We start from the raw sequence: 23,425 nt of genomic DNA, 5'->3' as shown, positions 1-23,425 counted from the left end.
ACAAATGAATTCCAGAGTGGTGTGCAAAGGCTTATTTTCCCTCAGGTGACCTGAGAATGCATGAGGGGCTGAGTGCCTTCCCAGTCCCATCTCTGTGGGGCCAAACCTCACTCACTACCAATGTTTCTGAAACCTGTACCTACAACTCTTCATACTTAGTGATCTGCCTTCATCCTCTGCCCTCCTTTTTAGTTTAAACTTTTTATTATGACATTTTCCAAACATACAGAAGAAGAGAAAATCACTATAAACCTGCATGCACCCTTGACCCCCACCCCCTTGCTGGAGTATTTAAAATAAATCACAGACATCATCTCATTTCATGTATAAACATTTTAGGAGGTATTGTTAGTAGATAAGGACTTACAATTTCTTTTAACATAACCACAATATCATTATCACATCCAACCCAATGAAAAAACCAATTCATTTAATATTTGGTAGAGATTCAAATATTCCCAATTGTCTCAAAACCTCCTTTTTACATTTAGTTTGAGTCAGGCTGTAAACATTGCATTAGACTGATATGTCTCTTAATCTTCTTTATAACAGTCCTTGCTTTTTCTCACATTTAAAAATGTGATTTATTTCTCTTTTCTAAATGCCATTTGTTTCTTGATGAATTTTGGTCATTCTCCTGTAGATTGTTTCACATTCCAGATTCAGCTGAGCGCCTCCTTGTGGTGTTGTTTAACATGTTCCTCCATCCCCTGTGTTTACTGGAAATCAGTAGTTTGATCCAGAGGCCTGATCAGAGTTGTATTCGATTTTTGGCTAGAAGCCTTTGTAGATGGTGTTGTGATGGTTCTTGTTGTATCACATGCTAATGTCTAGTTGTCTCTCCTTTAACAATGTTAAAATTGATCTGTGGCTCACCCTGCCCTAATTAACTCCCAACTCCCTTCTCTATTTCCATTGCTATATGAACTTGTTTTGCAAAACAAGTCAGTGGAGAGCATTGATCATATTGAGCAGAAGTGGGAGCAGCAAGGTCTGATGGCAAATGCACTAGCAGAGAGCATAGGGACCAGGTAAGAGGGTTAATTTCTTTGCATTTCAGTTTTCTTGAGTGTAAGATGGGGCTAATAATAGTAGCTTTGAGAACTAATATATGGGAGAAATGTTTGATACATAATTATCAACCCTCAACACTAAGTGCTTAATGTGTATCTACTCACTTAATCCTCCCAACAATCCAATGAGGTAAATGCTACTATTAGTCCCATTGTACATGTGAAGAAGAGCAGACAGAAGGGTTAGGCAACTTGCACAAGGCCATATAGGTAGTAAATGACAGAGCTGGGATTTGAACCCAGGGAGTCAGGCTCCAGAGCCTGTGCTCTTAAACACAGTGCTGTGTAACATCTACCAAGTCAATGAGGAGCTCCCGGTTTTTCTCCATGCAAGATGCTTGTCAAGTCCTTCCCAGGAATGAGTACCTGTTAATTCTCACCTTAAGATATGTGCAGGGGTAGAGTAAGGCAGTCCCCAGTGACTGGAGGGATTACTGTGCTTTATTCTGAGTTTTCTTACAAAGTCATATTGTCCCCCACCCCCAGCTGCTGTTGGATGGGCCAGAGCCAGCTTCATAAGCTCACATGCTGGAGAAGGGTTTGGGGAACATAAGGTCTCACCCTCATTTGGGAAGGATTCATGTCTCCAGAAAAATTCTCTGAAGCCCAATGAGGTTAAGTGACTTGCCCAAGATCACACAGTAAGTTTGCCACTGAGCTAGGGTTAGAACCCCAGACTCTCTCAAGCCTTGGGTGATTGGGTCTGGATACCTGGGTCCTTCCATTCTTGGTTAGAGGGAGTTGTACGTCTACTCCCCATTCCCAGATCCTCTGAGTCATTTTGGCCAGAACTCCTCTGGTGGTACAAAGGGACAAACCTGCCTGCTGATGTTCTGCAGCCATTCAGGGCTTGCCTGGCATATCACAAGACGTTCCCTTCTTGGTCACTATTGTAGATGTCTGGGCCTACTGATCTCATGCTTCCAAAGGCATTCTGGAAACAGCCCTTTCCTCTCCCCTGGCTTCAATCTTGAAGCAAAATCAAATAAAGGTGCAGAGCAAGAATTCGAACTCAGTTCTTCTGACTCCAAGTTTAGAAGGCCAGAAGTAAAGTAAGTCCATGAACACTGATGCCAGTGCATCTGCCATAACTACAGCTGTACCTTCCAGATGGGAAAGTGAGGCTAAGAGAGGGGTAGGTAATTTAATGCACTCACATAGCCTTACCTACAGCGTGGGCTGCTGCAAAGGAGTCAGGTGGTTCCTTTTGTGACCCAGGAGGTTCAGAGAGTGGTCTCTTGTTGGGTTGCATGTACATCCTGGCCTGGAGAGTACCTGGTGAGCTCAGGGTGCCAGAACTGGGGCTGGAGGGGTTTCTGAGCCTAGGAAAACAGCCTATGGTCTGTGGGCCCAGCTTGTCTGATTACAAAGTCCAAGACAATAATTGAAGGTGGCTTTGGGTTCCCTGAGTAGGATCTGGCGCCGACGCCTGGTGGCTCTGTTGGCGCCTTGAGCCCTGGGCATTCGCTAATGGATTGTGGCTGATCCCAAGACTGATTGGCAGCCGGCCCCAAGGTCCTCAAGGGAAACCTGGAAACTATGGTCTCCAGCTTGGAGACACTCTCCCTTCTGGGAGCCACAAGGGGTGGGGTGGGGGAGCTTGCAGAAGGCCTAAGGCAGAAGTTCTTCTGAGCCCCTGGGATGATCCCTCTCTTCCCAAACACTGGGGTAGAATACGAGGTGAGGTTCCCACACAGTGAAATACGGAAAGCTGTCAAAATGCCGACTGCTCATTTCATCTCCTTGCTGCTTCCCTGCCCCACTCTCCTGGGCTGGCCAGCACTATAGCCCCCAACCCCTGTCCAAGCAATAGTGGAGACAGTAAGAGTGCTCAAAGGTTTTCTAAAATAGCACATAGGGATGGGAGTGGTCTCAAGGGGGAAAACCTTTCTCAGACAAGCCAGGCTACCATCATTCCCAGAACAGAGGAGAGAGGAATTAACCCTTCTGGAGAGCTCAGAAGACTGAGGGCTTTCCTGCTGTCCGGGAAGGGCTTTCCAGATCAGGGCACAGCACAAACAAAAGCAGAGAAGCACAAGCTTGCAAGAAACAGCACAGGAGAACTGGAAGGTAGAGTGTTAGTGAAGGGAGGATAGAGGGGCAGGCCTTGAAAACACTGCAAAAATCTCAGACTTTACCTGGTGGCAGTAGGGATCCATTGAAGGTTTTAAAGGGAGGGCAGAGGAGAGGAACCTGGAATCTTTTCATAGTCATGGCTCTCTTATGCCTGATTAGTCAGGGCAAAAGGCAAATACAAAACGGATGCATCTGACCTTTTTCTAGGACACCCAATATTTATGCGCTTTGTGCATCACCCAAATTTTATTCATTTACCAAAAGAGTGTGAAAAAGGCACTTTAGGAAACTGCTATAAATCCAGTGCAAGTCACCATGGTAACCTGATTAGCAGCTAAATTAAGTTCATGATTAAGAAGAAATAAATAAAAATAACTCTCCTCCTTGGCTGGGGCTACCCACTGTGCCACTGGCAGCCAAGCAGATGCTGAGGCTTTGGGAAGCAAGGGTATAAGCCTGGGCCTGGCCCCCAAGAGAAGTTGAGGTGAGGGTGGGAGGTGTTATCTGCTGCAGAGAAGCGAGAAGCTCAATTGTTAACATTGCCTGGGGGTTAGTGAGTCCCCTGGCAACCAAGCCAGGGAGTGCAGGCTGCACATCTGAAGGCTAAAGCAATGGCTTTCATGACAACAACCCATGCTCTCTAAGGGTGTCTTCTTGATGCGCCTGGGACACGTTCCTTTGTCCAAGCACCAGGTGCATATATTGCTGTCTCTCCAGTGCTATGCCCTCCCGTGCTGGGTGCTGACATGACTCAGACCTAGTTTTGGTCCTAGAGAGGCTGAGTTTGGTGGTGGACACAGATATAACAGATGCTCTGGGCAAAGTGTCTATATAAGGTGCTATGGAAACACGGGCCAGCCAGCAGGAAGGCTTCCTGGAGGAGGTAATGCCCAAGAGAAAAGCACATGTGTGGCTGCTGGAGAGTGCCTATTTCAGGTGAGCATTCTGGGCCATCTGCTTGGGGCTGACTGGCAGACCAGCCTGGAATGAGCTGGCATCAGCCCTGATGAGACCAGAAAAGCCTTCTTGGGGGTTGTGCTGAAACACATCCCAGGGCCCATAAGCAGGAGAGATGGGTGCAAAGAGAGAAATGATCCTCCCACTTACCCTTTCCAAGCCTCCTCCTGGCCACAGCAGTCCAGAGCAATAGTTAGAGTCAAACAGCCTTTGAATCTTTCCTCTGTCACTTGTAACTTGTGGCCTCTGGCAAGGGACTTAATTTATTTAAGCCTCAGCCTACAAAATGGGGTAATAATGAAGATAGTACCTGTCTGTTAAGGTTATTGTGAAGGACTAAGTGAGATGATGCAATCTAAATATAATCCAGTCCCTCACATGTAGAAAACACACAATAAGATGTTTGCTTGGCTAATTTCATTACCTGGGGAAGTCTGCCATGACTGGGTGGCATGATCCTGGTTGCAACTTTCCTAGAGCAGTGCTGCAGTCTAAGACTCTTCCTTCCACATCCTCCTTCCTTCCCCCTCTCCTTTCACAGGGGCGAGACCAACATCACGGTCTGAAGGCTCTCCCTGCCTCCTCTTGCCCTTTCTTCCTTTATACTTCACAGGCGTGTCCCCCAATCAATCTCTTACACATAGAATCCTGTTTTGGCTTCTGCTTCTCAGAAGGCCCCAAATGACATAGAAGGTCTTGGAGAAGAGTCCAACAGGTGGGTGGTAGAAGAGGTAGAATGGAGCCCCAGCAGCAGGTCACAGAGGTGTCTATAGGTGGGGGGGTGCAGGCCTTCAAGGACTCTGGTGAAGAAGTGCCCAGTCTCTTTTTGTGTCCTGCCCTCAAATGTGGGTGTGTGTTCCTGAGTGCGCACAGTCCCCGAGCATGCTCTCTTGTTGCATTGGCCATAATGTAGTGAAAAAGATCTGTTTCCATCAGAAGAGGATGAGCACTCAGCCCTGAGGAAGTCCTTGGGCATAGTAGATGCTCAGTCAAAAACAAACAAACAAACAAACAAACAAACAAACAACCCCAAACCCTGAAAAACTGAGCACTACTGGGACCTGTACCAACCTTAAGTTTTGCTTTGGACCAATTTTGTTTTCATTTCCTCGTGCTTTGAATTGCATAATGTTAGATCATTTAACCTTTTTAACCCTTTGTTTTTGTGACAGAGACATATATTCACAGACACGTGTACATCTTTATGCCCACACAGAAGGGTAACAGCAGCCTTGCTTCAGAGGCCACACCTTCCAGGAAACCCTTCAGCCTGCCGTGTCTTAGCTGATCCCTCTGCCATCCCCTTGCAGAGGGAGCTTGGAGTCTCTCAGCTCAGCTGGACTAGATGAATCTTCTCAGGGTCGTCTTCTCCCACCTCTGGCTCCCAGTTCCTTCCCCCAGTCTCTCCCTCCCTGCTCTGTGAGATCAGGGAAGCTGCAAACCCAACCCTTACATCAAAAGGGAACTTGAAAAATACTTGGAGCAAAAACTGCTAACTGTGCATCCTTGCTGTATGCTGGCGCTGATATTAAATCAGGAAATGGCACTGAACAGCCGCTCTGAACACAGAAACAGGGGTTGTCAACACAGCAACCAAAAGCAATCTCTAACGGGCAGAGGTGAAAGGGACCTGGCACAGGGCCGGGAGGGGGGCTGCAACCCAGGAAAGAATTCCTGAGCTGAGTGTGTCTGTGCCACCTCTCCAGTGTCCAGAATGAAGCCTGGATCTCCGTCCCTGGCATGGAATGCACCTTGTCTCCATGAGGGATGAAAGATAATTAAGCATGTTGCTTAAATACCTTTGAAATTCTCCTTTTTATTTCCATACATGTTTACCGAGCACCTACTATGTGCCTATATGCCTGACAGTCCAATAAAAAAGATGCCTTCCCATGTGGAGATGACCTTCTAGCCCTCAGGGCAGAACTCTGACCCTTTGACATGGCATTCAAGGTCCTTCGAGTGTTGGCTCCTGCAGAAGCTTTCATCTCTGTTTCCAGCCTCCCTGAAATAGCTCCCCAAGGGCACGAGGCAGTACCTTTGCTCCATGCCTTTGCTTGGACTAGTCCTACCACCAGCTCTTCCTGCATTTCTGTGTTTGGCAAATTTCTGCTCAGCCTCCAAAGCCTTAACCAAGTGTCACCTTTTCTCTGGAGCATTTTCTGCCACCCTCCCCATTTCTTCTAATAGAACCAGGGATCATTTACTTGGAATCCAGCAGTACTGTGGACATACTGCCATCACAACACCTTTCATGTCACAATGGCAAGGTTTGCACTGTCTTGGAGGAGAGGAAAGAAGCCATATTCATCCCTGAACCCTCATCTCCCAGCACTGGTTGTAAAACTGAAACAAAAATGAAAAACCTTGATGAAATTCATTGTTGGTGTGGCTATGGGGAAACAGATTTTCCATTTCTGATAGTAAATGAAATAGGCACCATCTTGTTAGAGGCTAATTTGACATTATTAACACTGAAAATGCATACATCTTTCAACCCAGCAATTTTATTTCTTGCTTTCTAGAGGAATGTTTGCCCATGTGCAGAAAGGTGCATGTAAAAAGCTGAGTTGCAGCATTGTTTGCAATAGTAAAAGATTTGAAATTGCTTAAATGTCCATCAATATGGCCTGGATAAAAAACTATAGGGCATCCATTGGATAGAATGCTATGCATTAGTTAAAAAGAAGTAGATTTCCATGTATTGACCAAGCATTTGCTGAGTAAAAATCAAAAGCAAGCTGTAGCTCTAGACATAGATGTTAAAATTACATTGCTGCATTTTTTCACAATGAGAATGTGATCTTCTGTAATTTGTTTTAAAGAGAGATTGAATGACCACAGCAGCTCCTGGCTGAATGGAGACTGGGCTTTGACACAGCCAATCAGCCTTATTTCCTCCACCACTCCCAGGCAGCAGGTCCCAGGGCAGTGGGAGGGTGCCATCTACTTCCCCTGTACCTGAGAAGTTTGCTCTCCATGTGGTGATGAGCATGTAGTGAGAAGCTGGAATTCTGGGCCCTTGAAGAGCATCCAGACAAAGGAGGAAGAAAGCGAAAGCAGGGAGGCCCATGGGGTGGGATAACTCAAATCATGCAGATTTCTTGAGTTAGTCCTTGGCCTCAGGAGGAAGAAGGAAGGATTGGTTCAGGAATGACTGCTAACTGAGGGAGAGGAGGGGGCTGGAGGGTGTGCAGAAAAGGCCTGACAATTCACAGACCTCACACTGTAAAGAAGATCAGCCTTTGCCTAGTTATTAATTTCATTTATTCATTCATTTATTCCACACGTGTAATTGAGTTCCTCCTGGTATGGGCATTGCACTGGCTACTGAGGACACAGAGACAACTCCACCTCCTGGAGACTTCCTCTGGAGCTCATGATCAAATTCCATCTAGTTTCTCAGAGTGTGTTTCTTGAACTCCAGGCATCGGAATTACCCAGAGAACTTATTAAAATGCAAATTCTTGGGCTCTACTCAGACCTATAAAATCAGACTGTGGCTCACGAATTTGTGTTTGTAACCCATTTTCTCAAGTGTAAAACATTTGGACTAGCTGACTATATCATTTCCTTGAATGTCCCTGTGTTATTTCCTAAGGCTTCTCCCAAACCTGAGGTCTACCCTGATCCAGGTTGAAGAAAGATGGGATGGAGGTACAAGCTTTGCCCTATGACTCCAGTGTGTAGGATTTCCCTAGAATGACCAGGACCTTGTCCTTGCTAATAGGCTTTTCACCCCACTCCCATGCCTAGGTACACCCAAGTCCCTCCAAGGCCTGGGAAGATCCATAAAACATGTCTTCTAAGTTCCTCAGAAACAAGAGATTGACTCATTGTAAGCAGGGGAATGGCATATTCAAAGGTCCTGTGGCAGAACACAGCTTGGGCTGTGGAAGAACTTAAATAAATCAGTGTGCCTGGAGCATTGTGATGGGGGATGCAGCAAGATGAGGTGGGAGAGGGTAACAAGGGTGGACCATCCATGGCCTAAAGGCTATGCCAAGGAATTTGGTTCTTTTTCCAAGTGTTAAAGTGATTTGTATTTAAGCCAGGGGGTGGGAGAGGGGGAATTATCAGATTCATATAAAAACTATTTCTACTGCCCTGTGGAGAAGGAGAAAGTCTACAGCCAAAGCCTCTGCAATCCTTTAAGGAAAAGATAAGGGTGGCTTGGATGAAGGTTAAGGTACCAGATGAAGAACCAGAGAGATCTGGTGGATCTCTCTGGTGGAAGGATAGAGAGGCGATAGTTAGACTATGGGAGGTGAGGGCCTCAGCCCTGGGGAGCAATAATGAGGTTTCAGAATTCCTGACACTGGCTCTGGGGTCATGGGTGGGGGAGGTGTAGTGGGAAGGGAACTGTCCTGGTTATCATTCACTGCACAGTGGCTTTGAGTAGCAGTGAGCTTCTCATCAGCACTGAATCATCTCTCCCCTCTCTTTTTCTCTGTCTCTTTCCTTTAATATTTAGGGATTTATGAATACGGACTGAAGGTCAAACTCAGACCAGAGGCAGGACCAAGGATCAGAGGCCAGGCTGACGCCAAGGGTAAAGGACAGGATGAGAGGACTCTGCAAAATTGTTCTCCTTTGGCTGGTACCCCTGCCTTGGTTTCTCTCCAGCCCCACACAGTCAAGGAAGAGAAAACGGAAAGAGAAGTTTGACTGCCACTGACAAGAAGGCACATTAAACACTGTCCTCATAATCAAATTATTGGCAGGGACTTGACACTTGGTAAAGGTTCAGCTGTGAACTGAACAGTCACTAATCTTGTGGCAGCTGAAAATCCTGACCCAGAGAACAGGTGGAGAAGCACTGTACTGACACCAGAATCCCCAGGATGCTATTCAGTTGACACAGAAACCACACGCTTCATAGTATTCAGAGCACTGGACTTGGGACCAGAAGTTCCAGCTCATCACTGCTGTATAACTGTAAAGAAAACATTTGGCCTCTCGAGCCTCATTCTTTGTGTGAGATGGAGATAATCCTACTCATCTCATAGGGCAGTTGTGAGGACTGAATGAGTTGAAATGCAAAATGCTCTTAAGACACTGTGATATATCTGCATCCACCCACTTATCTCCCTGCTTACCTATCTCTGTAAAATAGGGATAATAATAGTTACTACTTCACAGAGTTGTAAGAGTTGAGTGAAAAGGTGAATGATGGAGGCTGAGGTGGGCGGACCATCTGAGGTCAGGAGTTGGAGACCAGCCTGGCCAACATGGTGAAACCCCGTCTCTACTAAAAATACAAAAATTAGCTGAATGTGGTGGTGTGTGCCTTTAATCTCAGCTACTTGGGAGGCTGAGGCAGGAGAATCGATTGAACCCAGGAGGTGGAGGTTGCAGTGAGCCGAGATTACGCCACTGCACTCCAGGCTCCAGCCTGGGCAACAGAGTGAGACTCCATCTCAAAAAATAAAATAAAACAAACCAACAACAACAACAACAACAACAACAACAACAACACAAAAAGGTGAATGACAAAAGGCTTTGCAACTCCCTGTACAAATGAGAGTGACTATTATCAAATATCCCATCTGTGTTGGAAGCAATACTGCCCAGTGGTTATCTAATGCAGGCTTGTCCATCAGAAATAGAATGTGAGGCACACGTGTAATTTAAAATTATTTATTGGTCACATTAGAACACAGTAAAAAAAAAACAGTGAAATAGTTTTAATAATAATTTCCTACCCCTAAGTGTGTGTGTGTGTGTGTGCTCGCGTGCACATTTCTGCATGTATTGGGGTGTTGTCCCTGGTCCCCAGGAGAGACAGCCAGGGTCTTCACGGTCAGTGTAACTCTGGCTCCCTACTGGGACCCTCTGAATCTTTTGGTTGCCTAAAGACCACCAGGACCTAGAAACCCAAGAATACCTTTTTAGAAGCACTGGGTTGGAATCTGACAGCGGTTGTATGGGGCAAGGGAAAGTGGAAGTGATAGCTGCCTTTGGGAAGAGGAAAAGGAAGAGGAAGGGCAAAAAACAGAAACAAAAATCCCCCAGAAAACCCTCCTGTCTCTTTTTGGGTCCCATAGACTTTGGGAGAATCCCACGGAATGGGAGCAACATAATACTTTTCCACTGAGCCTCACAAAAGGTGGCAGAGACCTGAGGGCTCCTTGGAAAAGACAGGTGACACTACATCTGGGTGATGCAAAGGCAGAAGTCAAGCTTCCCACGGAATGGGAGCAACATAATACTTTTCCACTGAGCCTCACAAAAGGTGGCAGAGACCTGAGGGCTCCTTGGAAAAGACAGGTGACACTACATCTGGGTGATGCAAAGGCAGAAGTCAAGCTCCTGCGGCGGGCGGGAGTGGGGGGTCCCCTGATTCAGGACCCTCCCTGGCAGAACTTGCCTCTGAGGCCCTTGAGACCACTGGCCTCTGCTTAGCGACTCCGCATAGTACGATCCGGAGCCCACCGAGCTTTGAAGCTGGAAGTTTCCCGCTCCCGCATCCCGCGTGCTGCTGCGCCTCTCCACCAACACACACGCGCGCGGAAACAGCACACGCACGAACACACCCCTCCCGCACGCCTCCAACAGCACCCATGCGTGCACAGAGACGCCTTCTCGCTCACCAACCACCGGCAACCCTCAGGGAAATAACGCCGAAGGTGAACGGCGCACCTTCGGGCTGAATGAGGATGCCAGGAGTGCCGCTCTGGTTTGCAGGCGCACGGGAGGACACGCCGCCGGGCCTCTCTGGAGTTATTCCCTCGGCTGAGTGGGGGCCAACGAGGGCAGCGCGGCAAACCTCACACCTGGCGGCTGGCTGTGGGCTCCACGCTCCCTTAGGGAATAACCTCTTCTCTTACTCCTACCCCGAATGCTCCAAGGCTCTGCAGCGGCTCGGACCCTGCAGAGCTTCCTCCATCACCATTTGTAGCTAAAGAATCCCGAGGCGGTGCGTCCCAGAGGCATAGCCTCTGGCCCAACCTGGCGTGGGTAGACAGGAGGTCACTCTTGGATAAACACCTTAAATGGGAGTTTTGGCAACAAGCTGTTCACTAGAGGGGCTGTGGCTGCCGCAAAATCCCCGACTTTCCTTCAGTATGCCTTGGGACTCCGTGCACTGCTCGCGTGTCTCCTGGCCTCCCTTTACTTCTCCTCGACTCTTCACTTCTTCCACCGTCCCTTCTTTTACTTTTTTTCTTTCAGCGTGTCGGACTCCCAGTCAATAGGTATACAGCAGCAACCCCTCACCCTCCTCACCTCAACCCTGCTTACGTTTTAGGGATAGGGTGAAGACTGCGGGTACTGCTGTGTATCCATGACGGGGAGCCGAGCCTGGCATGCTGATCCAGAGACCCCAGAGATGAGAAGCGGCATCCCGCGACAGCAGTCGGGAGTTGGAGGCCATAGGGCCTGGGGCTCCAAGTCAGCGCAGCAGTAACCGGGGTGGGGGAGGCCAGGCCACGAAGTGGGGCCGGCTGCGCAGCAGCGGCCTTAACTCCTCGGCCACCTGCATGTCTCCGTCATTCACCCACAGACTGGCAGGGGTAGGGCTGTTTCCAACATTTTTTTTTTGGTGGGGTAGGTTGGGGGGTGTGCAGAGGAGGGAGTGGCTAAGCTGGGAGAGGGGCAGAGAAACGGATTTGGGTGGGGAAGTGAGCCTGGGGATGGACAGAGATACCTCAGTCAAAGCCCAGGCGAAGGGAGTGACCACAACAGAGACAGAGGCACAGGGACAAAGAGGAGCGCGGTTGCCCAGACAAAGCCCGAGTCCAAGAGACCCTGAGTCGGAGGCAGGCCGCCCGCAGGAGAAGAGGAGGTTCGGAACTGCAGACCTGGGGCCTCAGGAATCCCCAGGGCCTCAATGGGCCACGGAAGTCTTCGACGGCCAGTGTCAGGCAGAGCCGAGGGGACGTACGGGCGGGGGTGGAGTGGGTCACAGCTTGGCCTGTCCATCTTGGTGCTCGCGCAGAAGTCCACAGTGGCAGAAACACTCTGGGAGCCACAGGTCTCTTAGGACCCTGAGGGAGGGTGCTACCAGCTCTAGTCCAGTCGGGACCAAGGGAGTCAGGCGTGCTTGTCCCGCCCTGGCCGCCTGAGGCCGGAGCCATACATAGTCTGCACAGATCCGAGACACCCGGTCCCGAGTGATCTGGAAACGAGTGTTCTCTCACTGCGTTCAAACAAGACGAGGACATTTACAAGGTGCGAGTCCCCAACCCCCAGCTTCTGGCAGGGGCTGCGCAGCGGCACCGCCCAGGCTCTCTCTCCAGGCGGCCGACTCATTTCTGCGGAGAACACGCTTCTCGAAGAGGGTTGTAGACGCGCTCTTCCAGCATTTAAGTTGCCACCCCACAAGATTGAGTTAAGTTTTAGTTAAAATACACTCATTTTATTAAAAATAGGCGGACCAATACCACGCCGTACCCCAGCCTCTCCGAGGGCGCAAGAGAATAGAGAGTTTTCAGATTAATTGGAGACAAATATTTTACCTTCTAACATTTAAAAATAATCTAGGCGCGTCTGCACTGGTGTGGCTCACGCGACCCCTACGCGCGAGGTCAGTCGGGCTGGTCCAGCGCAGACAGCGGCCGGGACTCACTCACCCAGTGCGCGCCTCTCCTGCCTTTCGCTGCGCGCGCCCAAAGCTGGAAAGAAGAAGGTGACGCGGGAGGCGGGTCGGGTCTCCGGGTCCAGCGAATTCGCGATCTATCCGGTTTCGGCGCCTGAGCCGAGGTCTCAGAAAGAACCCGTTAATTCTAGCCATCCTGGATCTGGGTAGGGAGGGTGCGCGGCTCCCAAGCCCAGTCTGGATGCCTAGTGCGGTGTGCTTCGGTCTCCCCGTCTGCCCTCCGGGGAGGTTTCTCACCAGGTAGCCCTGGGCCGCTTCACTGTGGCGCTTCCACTTTTGGCTACCGGCCTTCCTCCGCCCAGGACCTTCCGGCCCAGGGAGCAGCCGACGGGCACCCCCGAACGCTGGGGCACGGAATTTCAACAGGGGCGACCAGAGCGGAGCTCGCGGCTCGAGGCTCGCGGCTGAGTACGAAGACGGGACCCGAGGACCTCTACATCGCTCGAGGGGAACCTGTCCTGGGCTCTGGTGCACACACAGTATGCGTTCTGGGCTGGCTTGGGTTGGGCCAGGTAGGGGAGACCTGGCTGGGTACAAGGCGCCGTCCAAGCCTTCCGGCCGTGGGCCGGGCGGTCGCGGCGCCTTTGCGCACAGTGGCCACTTGGGGTCGCACTTTATGCCTGTTTGAGCCTCTCCGCGGCGGGCTGAAGCCGGGATCTGCTTAATCGTTACAAAACGTTCAAACAAAAACAGGGCCGGCTCCCCAGCAGTGGAGAGCCACTCGGAGCACCGTCCCGGGCCGGCCTCGGCCCCGAGGCTCCGGGCGCTCAGGATTCCGTGTGTGTGGCGGGGAAGAGGAATTCAGAGCCTTTGGGCTGCTTCTTTTCCCGTCGCCTTCACTGTGAACATTGTGCGGTGGGGTGAACGCGGGGAGCGGCGGGGCCAGTGGAGTCGAACCTCAGGGCTCTGCCACTGCACCCGCCAGGAGGGGCACGGCCCTCGCTTGGCCTGAGAAAGGTCCCCTGAGGTTAAGAGTTGGGTCTGAACACAACTCTCGGAGCCTCGAGCCCGCCCTCCCCAACATACAAATACGCGCAGATCTCCAGAAACAGGAACGCACGACACACACGGCCAGAAGCCGCGAGGACACACAGAGCGTCGTCCACTGGGCGGGGGCCGCTTGGGAACAAAGGGCCCAGGAGGCGTTGTCCCGGCGCTCATTCTGAGCCTCCTTGGGGGTGACACGGGATGGGGGTGGGGTGCAAAGGGAACTGAGGGAGGAGAGTGCGCGAGGAGGGGAAAGCGGTGATTTGGCCTAGAGGTGGGGCGCGCACTCCAGGCGAGCGTGCGTGGGCCGGGACCTGCAGGGTAGGGGGGTGGGCCCAGGCTGGCCGTCCCACTCCGCTCCAGCGCTCCGCCAGGCCTCCGCCGCTCCGGGGCCGCTCGGGCCGCCAGTCAGCTGACGCGGGGGGCGGGGGAGCTGTCAGGCGCGCCCCGCCCTGCGCCGCTGGGCCGCGGAGGCCGTGCAGCTATTGGCCCGCGCACCGGGCCGCCCGGGCCCCCGCACCCCAGTGACATCAGGAGGCGATAAAAGGCTGCGGCGCCGCCGGATCCAGCACAGCTGCACCGCCGAGCTGCGAGCGGCTGCGAGCGAGAAAGCGTAAGAGCAAGAGAGCTAGAGAGCGAGCAACGGGCACTCGCCCCACGCCTCCCCTCAGCCCCACCGCGCGCTCAGCTGGCCTCTCCACCCCGCCCGACTCTACCCAGCCCGGTCCCTGCGCGGGCACAGCCCAGAGCTCTGGGGCGGTGCAGGCAGCCTCGGGACTCTCCGGCGCGCCGCCGCGTCCCCAGACAAAGGCTTGGCCGGCGGCCCCGGCCCGCTGCGCCCTCGCTCCCCGCCTCCCCGGCTCTCCGCTCTTCGCCCCCGCGCTTGGCTCGGCGCGCTCCGGCCGGCCGCAAAGTTTCCCGGGCGGCAGCGGCGGCTGCGCCTCGCTTCAGCGATGGCCGCGGAGCTGAGCATGGGGCCAGAGCTGCCCACCAGCCCGCTGGCCATGGAGTATGTCAACGACTTCGACCTGCTCAAGTTCGACGTGAAGAAGGAGCCACTGGGGCGCGCGGAGCGTCCGGGCAGGCCCTGCACACGCCTGCAGCCAGCCGGCTCGGTGTCCTCCACACCGCTCAGCACTCCGTGTAGCTCCGTGCCCTCGTCGCCCAGCTTCAGCCCGACCGAACAGAAGACACACCTCGAGGATCTGTACTGGATGGCGAGCAACTACCAGCAGATGAACCCCGAGGCGCTCAACCTGACGCCCGAGGACGCGGTGGAAGCGCTCATCGGCTCGCACCCAGTGCCACAGCCGCTGCAAAGCTTCGACAGCTTTCGCGGCGCTCACCACCACCACCATCACCACCACCCTCACCCGCACCACGCGTACCCGGGCGCCGGCGTGGCCCACGACGAGCTGGGCCCGCACGCTCACCCGCACCATCACCATCATCACCAAGCGTCGCCGCCGCCGTCCAGCGCCGCTAGCCCGGCGCAACAGCTGCCCACTAGCCACCCCGGGCCCGGGCCGCACGCGACGGCCGCGGCGACGGCGGCGGGCGGCAACGGCAGCGTGGAGGACCGCTTCTCCGACGACCAGCTCGTGTCCATGTCCGTGCGCGAGCTGAACCGCCACCTGCGGGGCTTCACCAAGGACGAGGTGATCCGCCTGAAGCAGAAGCGGCGGACCCTGAAGAACCGGGGCTACGCCCAGTCTTGCAGGTATAAACGCGTCCAGCAGAAGCACCACCTGGAGAATGAGAAGACGCAGCTCATTCAGCAGGTGGAGCAGCTTAAGCAGGAGGTGTCCCGGCTGGCCCGCGAGAGAGACGCCTACAAGGTCAAGTGCGAGAAACTCGCCAACTCCGGCTTCAGGGAGGCGGGCTCCACCAGCGACAGCCCCTCCTCTCCCGAGTTCTTTCTGTGAGTCGTGGCCGGTCCTGGCCCCCGCCCTTGCCCCGGCCCGGACTCCCTGTCCCATGTCCCTAGTCCCAGACTACCCCGGACCCTGTCCCTGCCGCGGCCCCAGCCTTGACCTGTTTGACTTGAGCGAGAGGGAGGAAGGGCGCGCGGGCCGCGGGCGACGGGCGACGGGCGGGTGCGCGGGCGGGCAGGGGACCTTGGCTAAGGCGAGAGTAGCGCACGCCAGCGCCGCCTCCTAGACTCGAGCAGAGCCGGAGAGAGAGACGAGAGGGTGGGAGGTCCCGGAGTAACTTCTCTCCTGGCTGGAGGGCGGCGAGGCATAGTCCCGAGAAGTCACCAAGGCCATCTGGAGACTCCTGGCTTTCTGAACTTTGCGCGTTAAGCCGGGACAGCTGCTTTGCTGCCCGGAGAGTAGTCCGCGCCAGGAAGAGAGCAACGAGGAAAGGAGAGGGACTCTGGCATCCCGGCAGGCGAGAGGCGAGGCTGAGCGAAAGAAGGAAGGACAGACGGACCCGTCTGTCAGAGTTCGGAGAACACTGGCTCTCAGCCCTGAGACACGGGCCTCAGTTAGGACGCTCGGCGCCCAAATCTCATCAGTTTTATTGCCTGCTCGATTATATAGAAAAATACAAAAAATCTGCATTAAAAATATTAATCCTGCATGCTGGACATGTATGGTAATAATTTCTATTTTGTACCATTTTCTTGTTTAACTTTAGCATGTTGTTGATCATGGATCATACTCCCCTTGTTTCTTTGGGTGAGAAGGGATCGCAGTTTGGAAACTCCGGCGGCTGCGTGCGGGGTTTCAGTCCCAGCTGTAGGCTTGTAAATACCCGCCCCGCCAAACCGCATAGAGAACGTGGCAGCAAGCTGAGGGTCTTTGTCTGGGTTTATTATTACGGTATTTTTGTTTGTAAGTTAAAAAGAAAAAAAAAAAGAAAAAGTTCCGGGCATTTTGCATCAGAAAACAACTTTGTCTTGGGGCACACTTGGAAGTTGCATGTTTTCTTTCCTTCCCTTATCCCCATTCGGTCCTCTTTTTCCTCTCCCGCTTTAGTTTTCAACCTTGTTGGTGCTGAGAGAGAGAACCGAGAGGTCCCAGTACAAGGGCAGGGCAGGGCAGGGAAGCTGCCAAGCTCCGCACCCCAGAGGAGTGTACTGGACTCCAGCCTTGTCTTATGGTCAAATTGATACCCTTAATAAGAAAGGAAAGGAAAGGAAAACAGATCCTCCCCTCTGCTTTTTATTGTAACCAGAATCACCCTGAGGTCCCTTCTGAACCGTCTGGGCCTGCGCTAATTGTAGGAGCCACAGCGCTCCTAGGGTGAGAGGCTTAGCCATCCCTGACCCTGGCAGTGCACTGGTGAGCAGACACTGCACTGAACCAACTGCTATGCTCAGAATGTACCAGAAACCCAAACATTGGCAAGTAATTTTGCAACTTTCAAGTGCGTTCTTTAGACCAATGCATTGTGTTTCTTTCCCTGCTTTTGAGATAGTAGGAAGAGTTCTTGGTGGTGTCCCCCCCCCTTCAATTCTTCAGTTGTATAGTAGTTATAGGGAAGATATGGGTGTTTTTCTTTATTATTACTTTTTTTTTTCTGCAGGTCAGTAAAAGGATTTAAGTTGCACTGACAAAAATACCAAAATAAAAGTGTATTTTTAAGTTCCCATTTGAAATTGCTGGCGCTGCTGGCCGGATGCATTTTTGAGTTTGTATTAGTTGATAAATTAACAGTAATAACAAGATTGTATGAACCGCATGGTGCTTGCAGTTTTAAATATTGTGGATATTTGTCCTGCATCAGAAACGAGCTTTGGTTTTTACAGATTCAACTGTGTTGAAATCAAACCTGCCGCAACAGAAATTGTTTTTATTTCATGTAAAATAAGGGATCAATTTCAAACCCTGCTTATGATATGAAAATATTAAAACCTAGTCTATTGTAGTTTTATTCAGACTGGTTTCTGTTTTTTGGTTATTAAAATGGTTTCCTATTTTGCTTATTAAAACCATGGAAATGGTGTTTATTTAGAGGACTCTGTGTTCGCATGATTTTGACTTTCTTCTCTTGCTTCCTCAAGAGTCGCACCAACTTTGGGTTACTCTCACCCCATGGCCAATGGAATAGCAAACCAAGCCCTAGCAAATCCCTTCCTTGAGTGTCTGACTGTGTGTGTACATGAGCCTCAAATATGTTCTCTGCTTCCCACCCTAGGTACAGACCCTGGTCAAGAGAGCTGGATTATGAGCTGAGAGGGCGCAGGTCCAAACAGCCTTGGAGTCCCTGGGTATGGGGCACACGCCGCTTTTTCAGTGCTTTCAGGCTTGGCCACCAGAACTGACTTGCTAGTCTGTCTGCTCTGAAATAGTGATTGATGGAGACTAGGAAGCCAAGAGCTGCCACCTTGATGGGGAAGCTGGGTCTTTTTGGCGCTCTGGCCCAGCTGACCCGGGCCCTTGCCTTCCTGCCTGGGGTGCAAGTCTCCTTTCTCTTACCCAGCACATCTCTCTGGGAGCAACTGGAGCTGCCCAGAGCCAGATGCCTTCTCTGAATGGGGCCTATCTCCCTCACCCCAAAGCTAATAGAAGCAGGTACAACCCAGCACTGGATCTTGGGGTGCAAAACCCTCCAGGCAGGACGCCCCTCTGTGCGGACTTGTGTTTTTGACGGTAGTATGCCTCGGGTGCACTGGCGCTGAGGCATGGATTCCTCAGTTCTGCAGATGGGCACTGTGTGGCCGAGTCTGAATTTTAGTGGCTCCTTGAATTGGGTGTTGGAGGGGTTTGTGTCATCACTCCAGTGCAGCAGCTTCGGCTGCAGCCTGGAGATCCCCGACTGGGAGGTGGCCCTAGAACATTTCCTTTTCCGTATTCTTGGAAGAGTGGTGCCCACCTAGGTCACCCCCAACCCCTCTCAGCCTCCTTGGAGTCCTGTCTATAACTCAGGGTTGGCCTCAGACACCCCTGGGACATGGAGTAGGATCTCCAACCCCTGTAGAGTTTTTGTGATCCTTTGGCAATGGCTAGCTCCGAGGGGCTCCGGTCTCCTTAGACTCATTATCTGCAGTCCAGGAGGCTTAGCGTTTAGTTCCTGGGGTTCTCTGGCTCATGGAGTTTCAGAACCCAAATGGGGAGGTATAGGAGACCCATGAAGTGGAGCCCCAGCTGGGAATCTGAGCTGGGAGAAGGAAAAGGAGAGTGAAACTAACAGGGAATTTTGGCCTGGATCCCTGGAAGCCTGGAGGTAGTGATGGCTGAGGTCTAGAGAAGAGGAAGGGGACCTAAAAATTTAGGATACAGATAACATTAACATTCATGTACATTTATATAGTGTGTTGGTGTTGTTCAATAGGAGAGAAGCTTGGAATTCTAGCTCGAATTTAATTCCAAGGCCCAGTTGATTTCACTGGCAGAAAGATGAAAGATGTGTCTGGTGGGGAAGGCTTTGGCTGTGATCTGGGAGGAGAGGGCAGCTGAGCCTGGCTCTGTGGTACCTTTGCCCCCACGTGCATGAATGAAGGAGCAAGGGGCTTTGATGAGTTGGGTAACTGCATACACACATGCTCCTGCACAGAATGTTTTCACATGTACACATGTATCCTCTTTGTGGTGAAAGAGGCTTCGCTCAGGTAGGGTGCCAGAGGAAATCCCACTGCATGGCTCCAGAGACCAAAAAGATCACGAACTCCTGGCTGGTGGAGACCCTAAATCCGGTGGCCTGACTCCCTTTGGAATCGTCCCAAGCGGACTGACATTCTCCATCCTTAGCCTCTGAGCTGGGGAGGGTTGCAAACTCCAAAGTGTTGGCTTTTCTTCCCCAGAGCACAGAAGCACAGACATCGACCCAGTGACCAATACCATCAACATTGCATCCAGAAGACAAAGTGGTTCAAGCCGGTTTGGAGTGACCAGCTGCCTCTCGGAGAATCTGACAATCCCAGAACACAGTCTTAGTGATACAGTGACACACAGATACACAGACAGATCCTGCACACATTGATGCCCTCATTGATACCCACATTGATGGTGCGGGGACTGACATTGAGGCACTGTCAGTCCCCGCATCAACCCTCCAAGTGAGCACTAACCCGCCAGGGGCGCAAGCAGGCGAGAGTCAGGCGGAATCGGCAGCTCCTTGGAGGAGGCCCGGGCTTCCGGAGCCTCCAGGGCGGACTCGCACATCAGGCAAGCCCCGGCTGTGTCTCCTCCTGTAGCCTGTCGTCCTTACCCGCCGTGATGCCCCAGAGCCCACAAGCCCAGGAAAAGAGAACCGAGTCCCAAGGCCCTCGGGCACGTCCCATCCTAGCAGCACCCCGCCACCGTCATCCTCCTTTTCCGTTCCCACCGCTCCCTGCGGCTCGCGGGCTCCTTGCAATCCTTCACATCCCCGGGGGAAAATCCTCCAGCGCCGGGAGTCTTCCAAGTCAGCACCCGTCCCACGTAGACAGGCTGGCGCCTGCACCCGGAGACGCACTCAGAGACAGGCACGCTCAGACACCCGGACGCACGCACGGGGCACAGCAGGCCCCCGGACGAGGGCTTCCCTCCGGACCGCGCCCCTGGCTGGAGCAGCTGCAGTCTAGTCCGGCGCGAATCCCGGCTCTTGCGACCCCGGATCTCTGGGGGTGTGCGGGAGGCTGTGCGGACTGGATCCGCCGCCGCCACTTTCAGAGAGGCAGGTCGGGGAAGGCGCTCAGCTGGGCTTGCCGGGAGCCTCGGGTCCTCGTGCGCGGGGACGGGTGGGAGCCTAGGCACCATTCCCTTGCCTCCTGGCATCCTTTTTCTTTCTTTGACATTTCCCATTCTTTTAGCCCTTCCTTCGTAACCTCTTTCATTTCAGAAAACTTTCTCCTTCTGTTCTGATTTCTCTTCTGTTTTTTATCTCGGCGCTGCCTGGCGGGGAAGGGCTGCCGAGCGGGGTCCCGAGGTGGCTGGAGTGTGCGGCGCGGGGGAATGAGAGTCTGGAGTCCCCCGAGCCACCGCGCAGCACTAGGACCAGGGCCCGCTGCTCCGGGCTCTCGTCTTGACCGCTCCAACTATCCCACTTTTCCCTTCCAGGTTCCCCCAGTGGCGAGGTTCGCTGGGGATCGGCGCCCCGCTGCGGGGGAACCGGCACCCCACTGGCGGGGGAACCGGCACCAGTCGGTTCTCCGGGAAGGGATTTCCGGGGAAGCTGAGCCTGGGACCTGGACCCAGATCCCTCTTTCAGTGAACCAGGCAGGCTTCCCTCGGTCCCGGGTCTCTGGGCATTTCTGTGGCAGGACAACGCCCCTGCCTGTCAGAGGGCACTCGACTCCTACCCACTGCTTCAGCCTGTGCCCGCCCAGAGGCCTCTTGGACCCATACTGCAGTGGGAGCTGCCAGGAACCACGCCAGATCCACCAGGCTGGTCACTTGGCTTTCTCTGTGACCTGGAGTTGCAGCTTCTGCCACACCAGGCAAACCCCCTACTCTCTTGCTCTCCCATCCCCACTCCCCAAGCTCTTCCTGTCCCGGCTTCTGGAGACAGTGGGTTTAGAGTTTCTGGTCATTCCCTTGCAGGCTTTCAGGTGCAAAATCTGCACTCCAGGCCCTTCTGTTTTCAGAAAGGAAAACTCTGAACTGGCTTCTTGCGTAACCCTTCCCTCTGCAGCCTGCAGTCTGCTGGCCTGGCCTCCCATCCCAGAGATAGTTGTGTTTGGATTTGTTATGTAAGGAAGAGAAGATTAGAGGTTTGCTCTGCTCTTCCTCCCCCCCAACAAAATAAAAGTCCTCAAATGGCACATCCATTAGGCAGCATGGTTTCCAGCAGCCCTCCTAAAAGAAATCAATCTGGTTGGTAAAGCTGCTCTGTGCTGTTGCCTAGCCCAGTACACTCAGAAGACAATCCAGCTGCAGTGAAGGGACAGTTCTGCGTCCAGGGAGTACCTGGTCCGTGGAAGTAGCCCTTACTCGGCTTCCCAGGCTGGGCGTTCCCGGCCTAGAAGCCTAGCCTTATTTTGGCGAAGGCGGCAGCTACTACTGCTGAAATTTTATTCTTTCTATAGTTCCTGCCTCTTAGAGCATGTGCCCAGACCATGGAGAGCACCTCTTCCAACTGGGGAGCACATATTCCGTATCTCCTCCGCATCCTCCGTATGCCTCCTTCATTTCTGAACACCGTTACCACGTTCTGTCAATTTCCTGTGCCTCACACTTAGTCTTCTTAATGTCTTTCTCCGTTGTCTTACACATATTATCCTAAAAGATGCATACTAAAAGATGCATCTTATATTATCCTATCTTTTAGGATAATAAAAGATGCATTATATACATTATCCCAGAATCCCTCCTAAAAGATGCATTTAGATAAGAAAATCAGAGCTCAGTGTTCTCACTTGGAAGAAATAAAATACATGAAATAAGTTACTACTTCAATGTGGAAAATCACCTATATTAATGATTTGTTATGAAGCCAAACTCAGTTTTAGCTGCCTCTCTGCATTCTTTCATGTGAAGTTACTTTCATGAAATATACCAGCCACTCATTACACATTCTTTCGTATTTGTATCAAAGGGATGTTGTCTTTGGGCTGGAGGGACAGCTTTGGAGGCAGTGGGAGGAGCCCTGGTACTTTCTGGAAGAAGCCAGTTTCAGCATAAGAAGGGAGATGAAATCCACAAGTCCAACATTTATATTGTTGTGTTTTCTTTTTTGGGGATCTGTATATCTTACCTAGGCTTGGACTCCTTCCAGTAAATGGACAGCAGGGTGGGAGACTACAAGGTGCCCACTTCAGAGCTTTGGAGCATGAGGCAGACATTGATCATAGCCCAGGACTCCATCGGATTCAGGAGCCACAGCTGCCCTTAGCTCACTCTTTGTGTCCCTTTGTTTCTTCTCTGGATCTGGCACCTTCACTTCCCTGCTTCTGCTGGTGTTACAGGTACCTGAGCCTTACTCTAGAGAGATCATGGACCTGGACTGGCCTGGGGGCTCACTTCTGCCTGTCCTGAGTGGACAGAGAAGGGATGTGCTTCCCATTGCAGGGCTTGACACCCATCCTCCTTTGTGTTCTGGGAGCCGGAGCATGGCACAAATGTCCCTTTCTGTGGACAATGGGCAGGAAGGTCACAAAGCAGAAGTGTAACCAAACTGTGAGATTAGTTTCATTATTACATTTCACTTAACTCTATGAAGCATGGGTTACTATTATCTGCAGGTCAGAGATGAGTAAAGCCCAGAGTGGTTACTATTTGCTCAGTGTCACCCTGTGGAGGAACTAGAACTTGAGTCCCCACCTATCTGGTGCTGAAATTTGTATTTTTGTCACCAAACTTCGTAAGTCCACTATGCCTTATCTGAAACACTTGAGTGGGGGGAAGTATGGAGGAGTGGGACATAGTCATCTTTGATGACAGTTTCCTCTCTAAATCCCTCTGCAGAGGGTAGTTACATTTACAAGGGTGTGCTTCATGTTCTCCAGCCATAAGATGATCTCCTTGCATCCCCAGGCAAAGAGATGGGTGATGGGAAGTTGGAGATGCACAAGTACAAACATGATGACAAGGGTGTCAGAGAGAAACTGCAGCTTTGTTGCTCATTTCAATCTCTGGCAGAGTAGTATGGTGGTGGGAAGTGTGTGTGTGTGTGTGTCTGTGTCTGTGTGTCTGTGTGTGGTGGAGGAGGACACTTTGGGCATCATTGTCTTGGGACATTGGTACTGTTTGCAATTAATGAACAGTTAGTTCTTTCACCTTTCATCTGTTCTCAATTGAACTTACCAGTAAATATATCATAATTACCAGAAAAAGTGTTTATAGAAGCAGCAGCCTCTAGGCGAGGC

General features: G+C 52.0%; 1 protein-coding gene across 1 annotated transcript; it reads left to right on the top strand.

The window, feature by feature from the left end:
- Positions 1-14,138: 14,138 nt before the first annotated feature.
- MAFB (MAF bZIP transcription factor B) lies at positions 14,139-17,653 on the top strand. The gene has a single exon (XM_525325.9). The coding sequence runs from the start codon at positions 14,646-14,648 to the stop codon at positions 15,615-15,617; it is 972 nt and encodes a 323-aa protein (XP_525325.3). The 5' UTR covers positions 14,139-14,645; the 3' UTR covers positions 15,618-17,653.
- The last annotated feature ends 5,772 nt before the right edge of the window (positions 17,654-23,425 follow it).

The sequence above is a fragment of the Pan troglodytes genome, chromosome 21, assembly GCF_028858775.2.
Source record: "Pan troglodytes isolate AG18354 chromosome 21, NHGRI_mPanTro3-v2.0_pri, whole genome shotgun sequence".
In the NCBI taxonomy this organism is placed as follows: domain Eukaryota; kingdom Metazoa; phylum Chordata; class Mammalia; order Primates; family Hominidae; genus Pan; species Pan troglodytes.
Note: the sequence above shows the minus strand (reverse complement) of the source record. Positions and strands in the feature narration are given on the sequence as shown.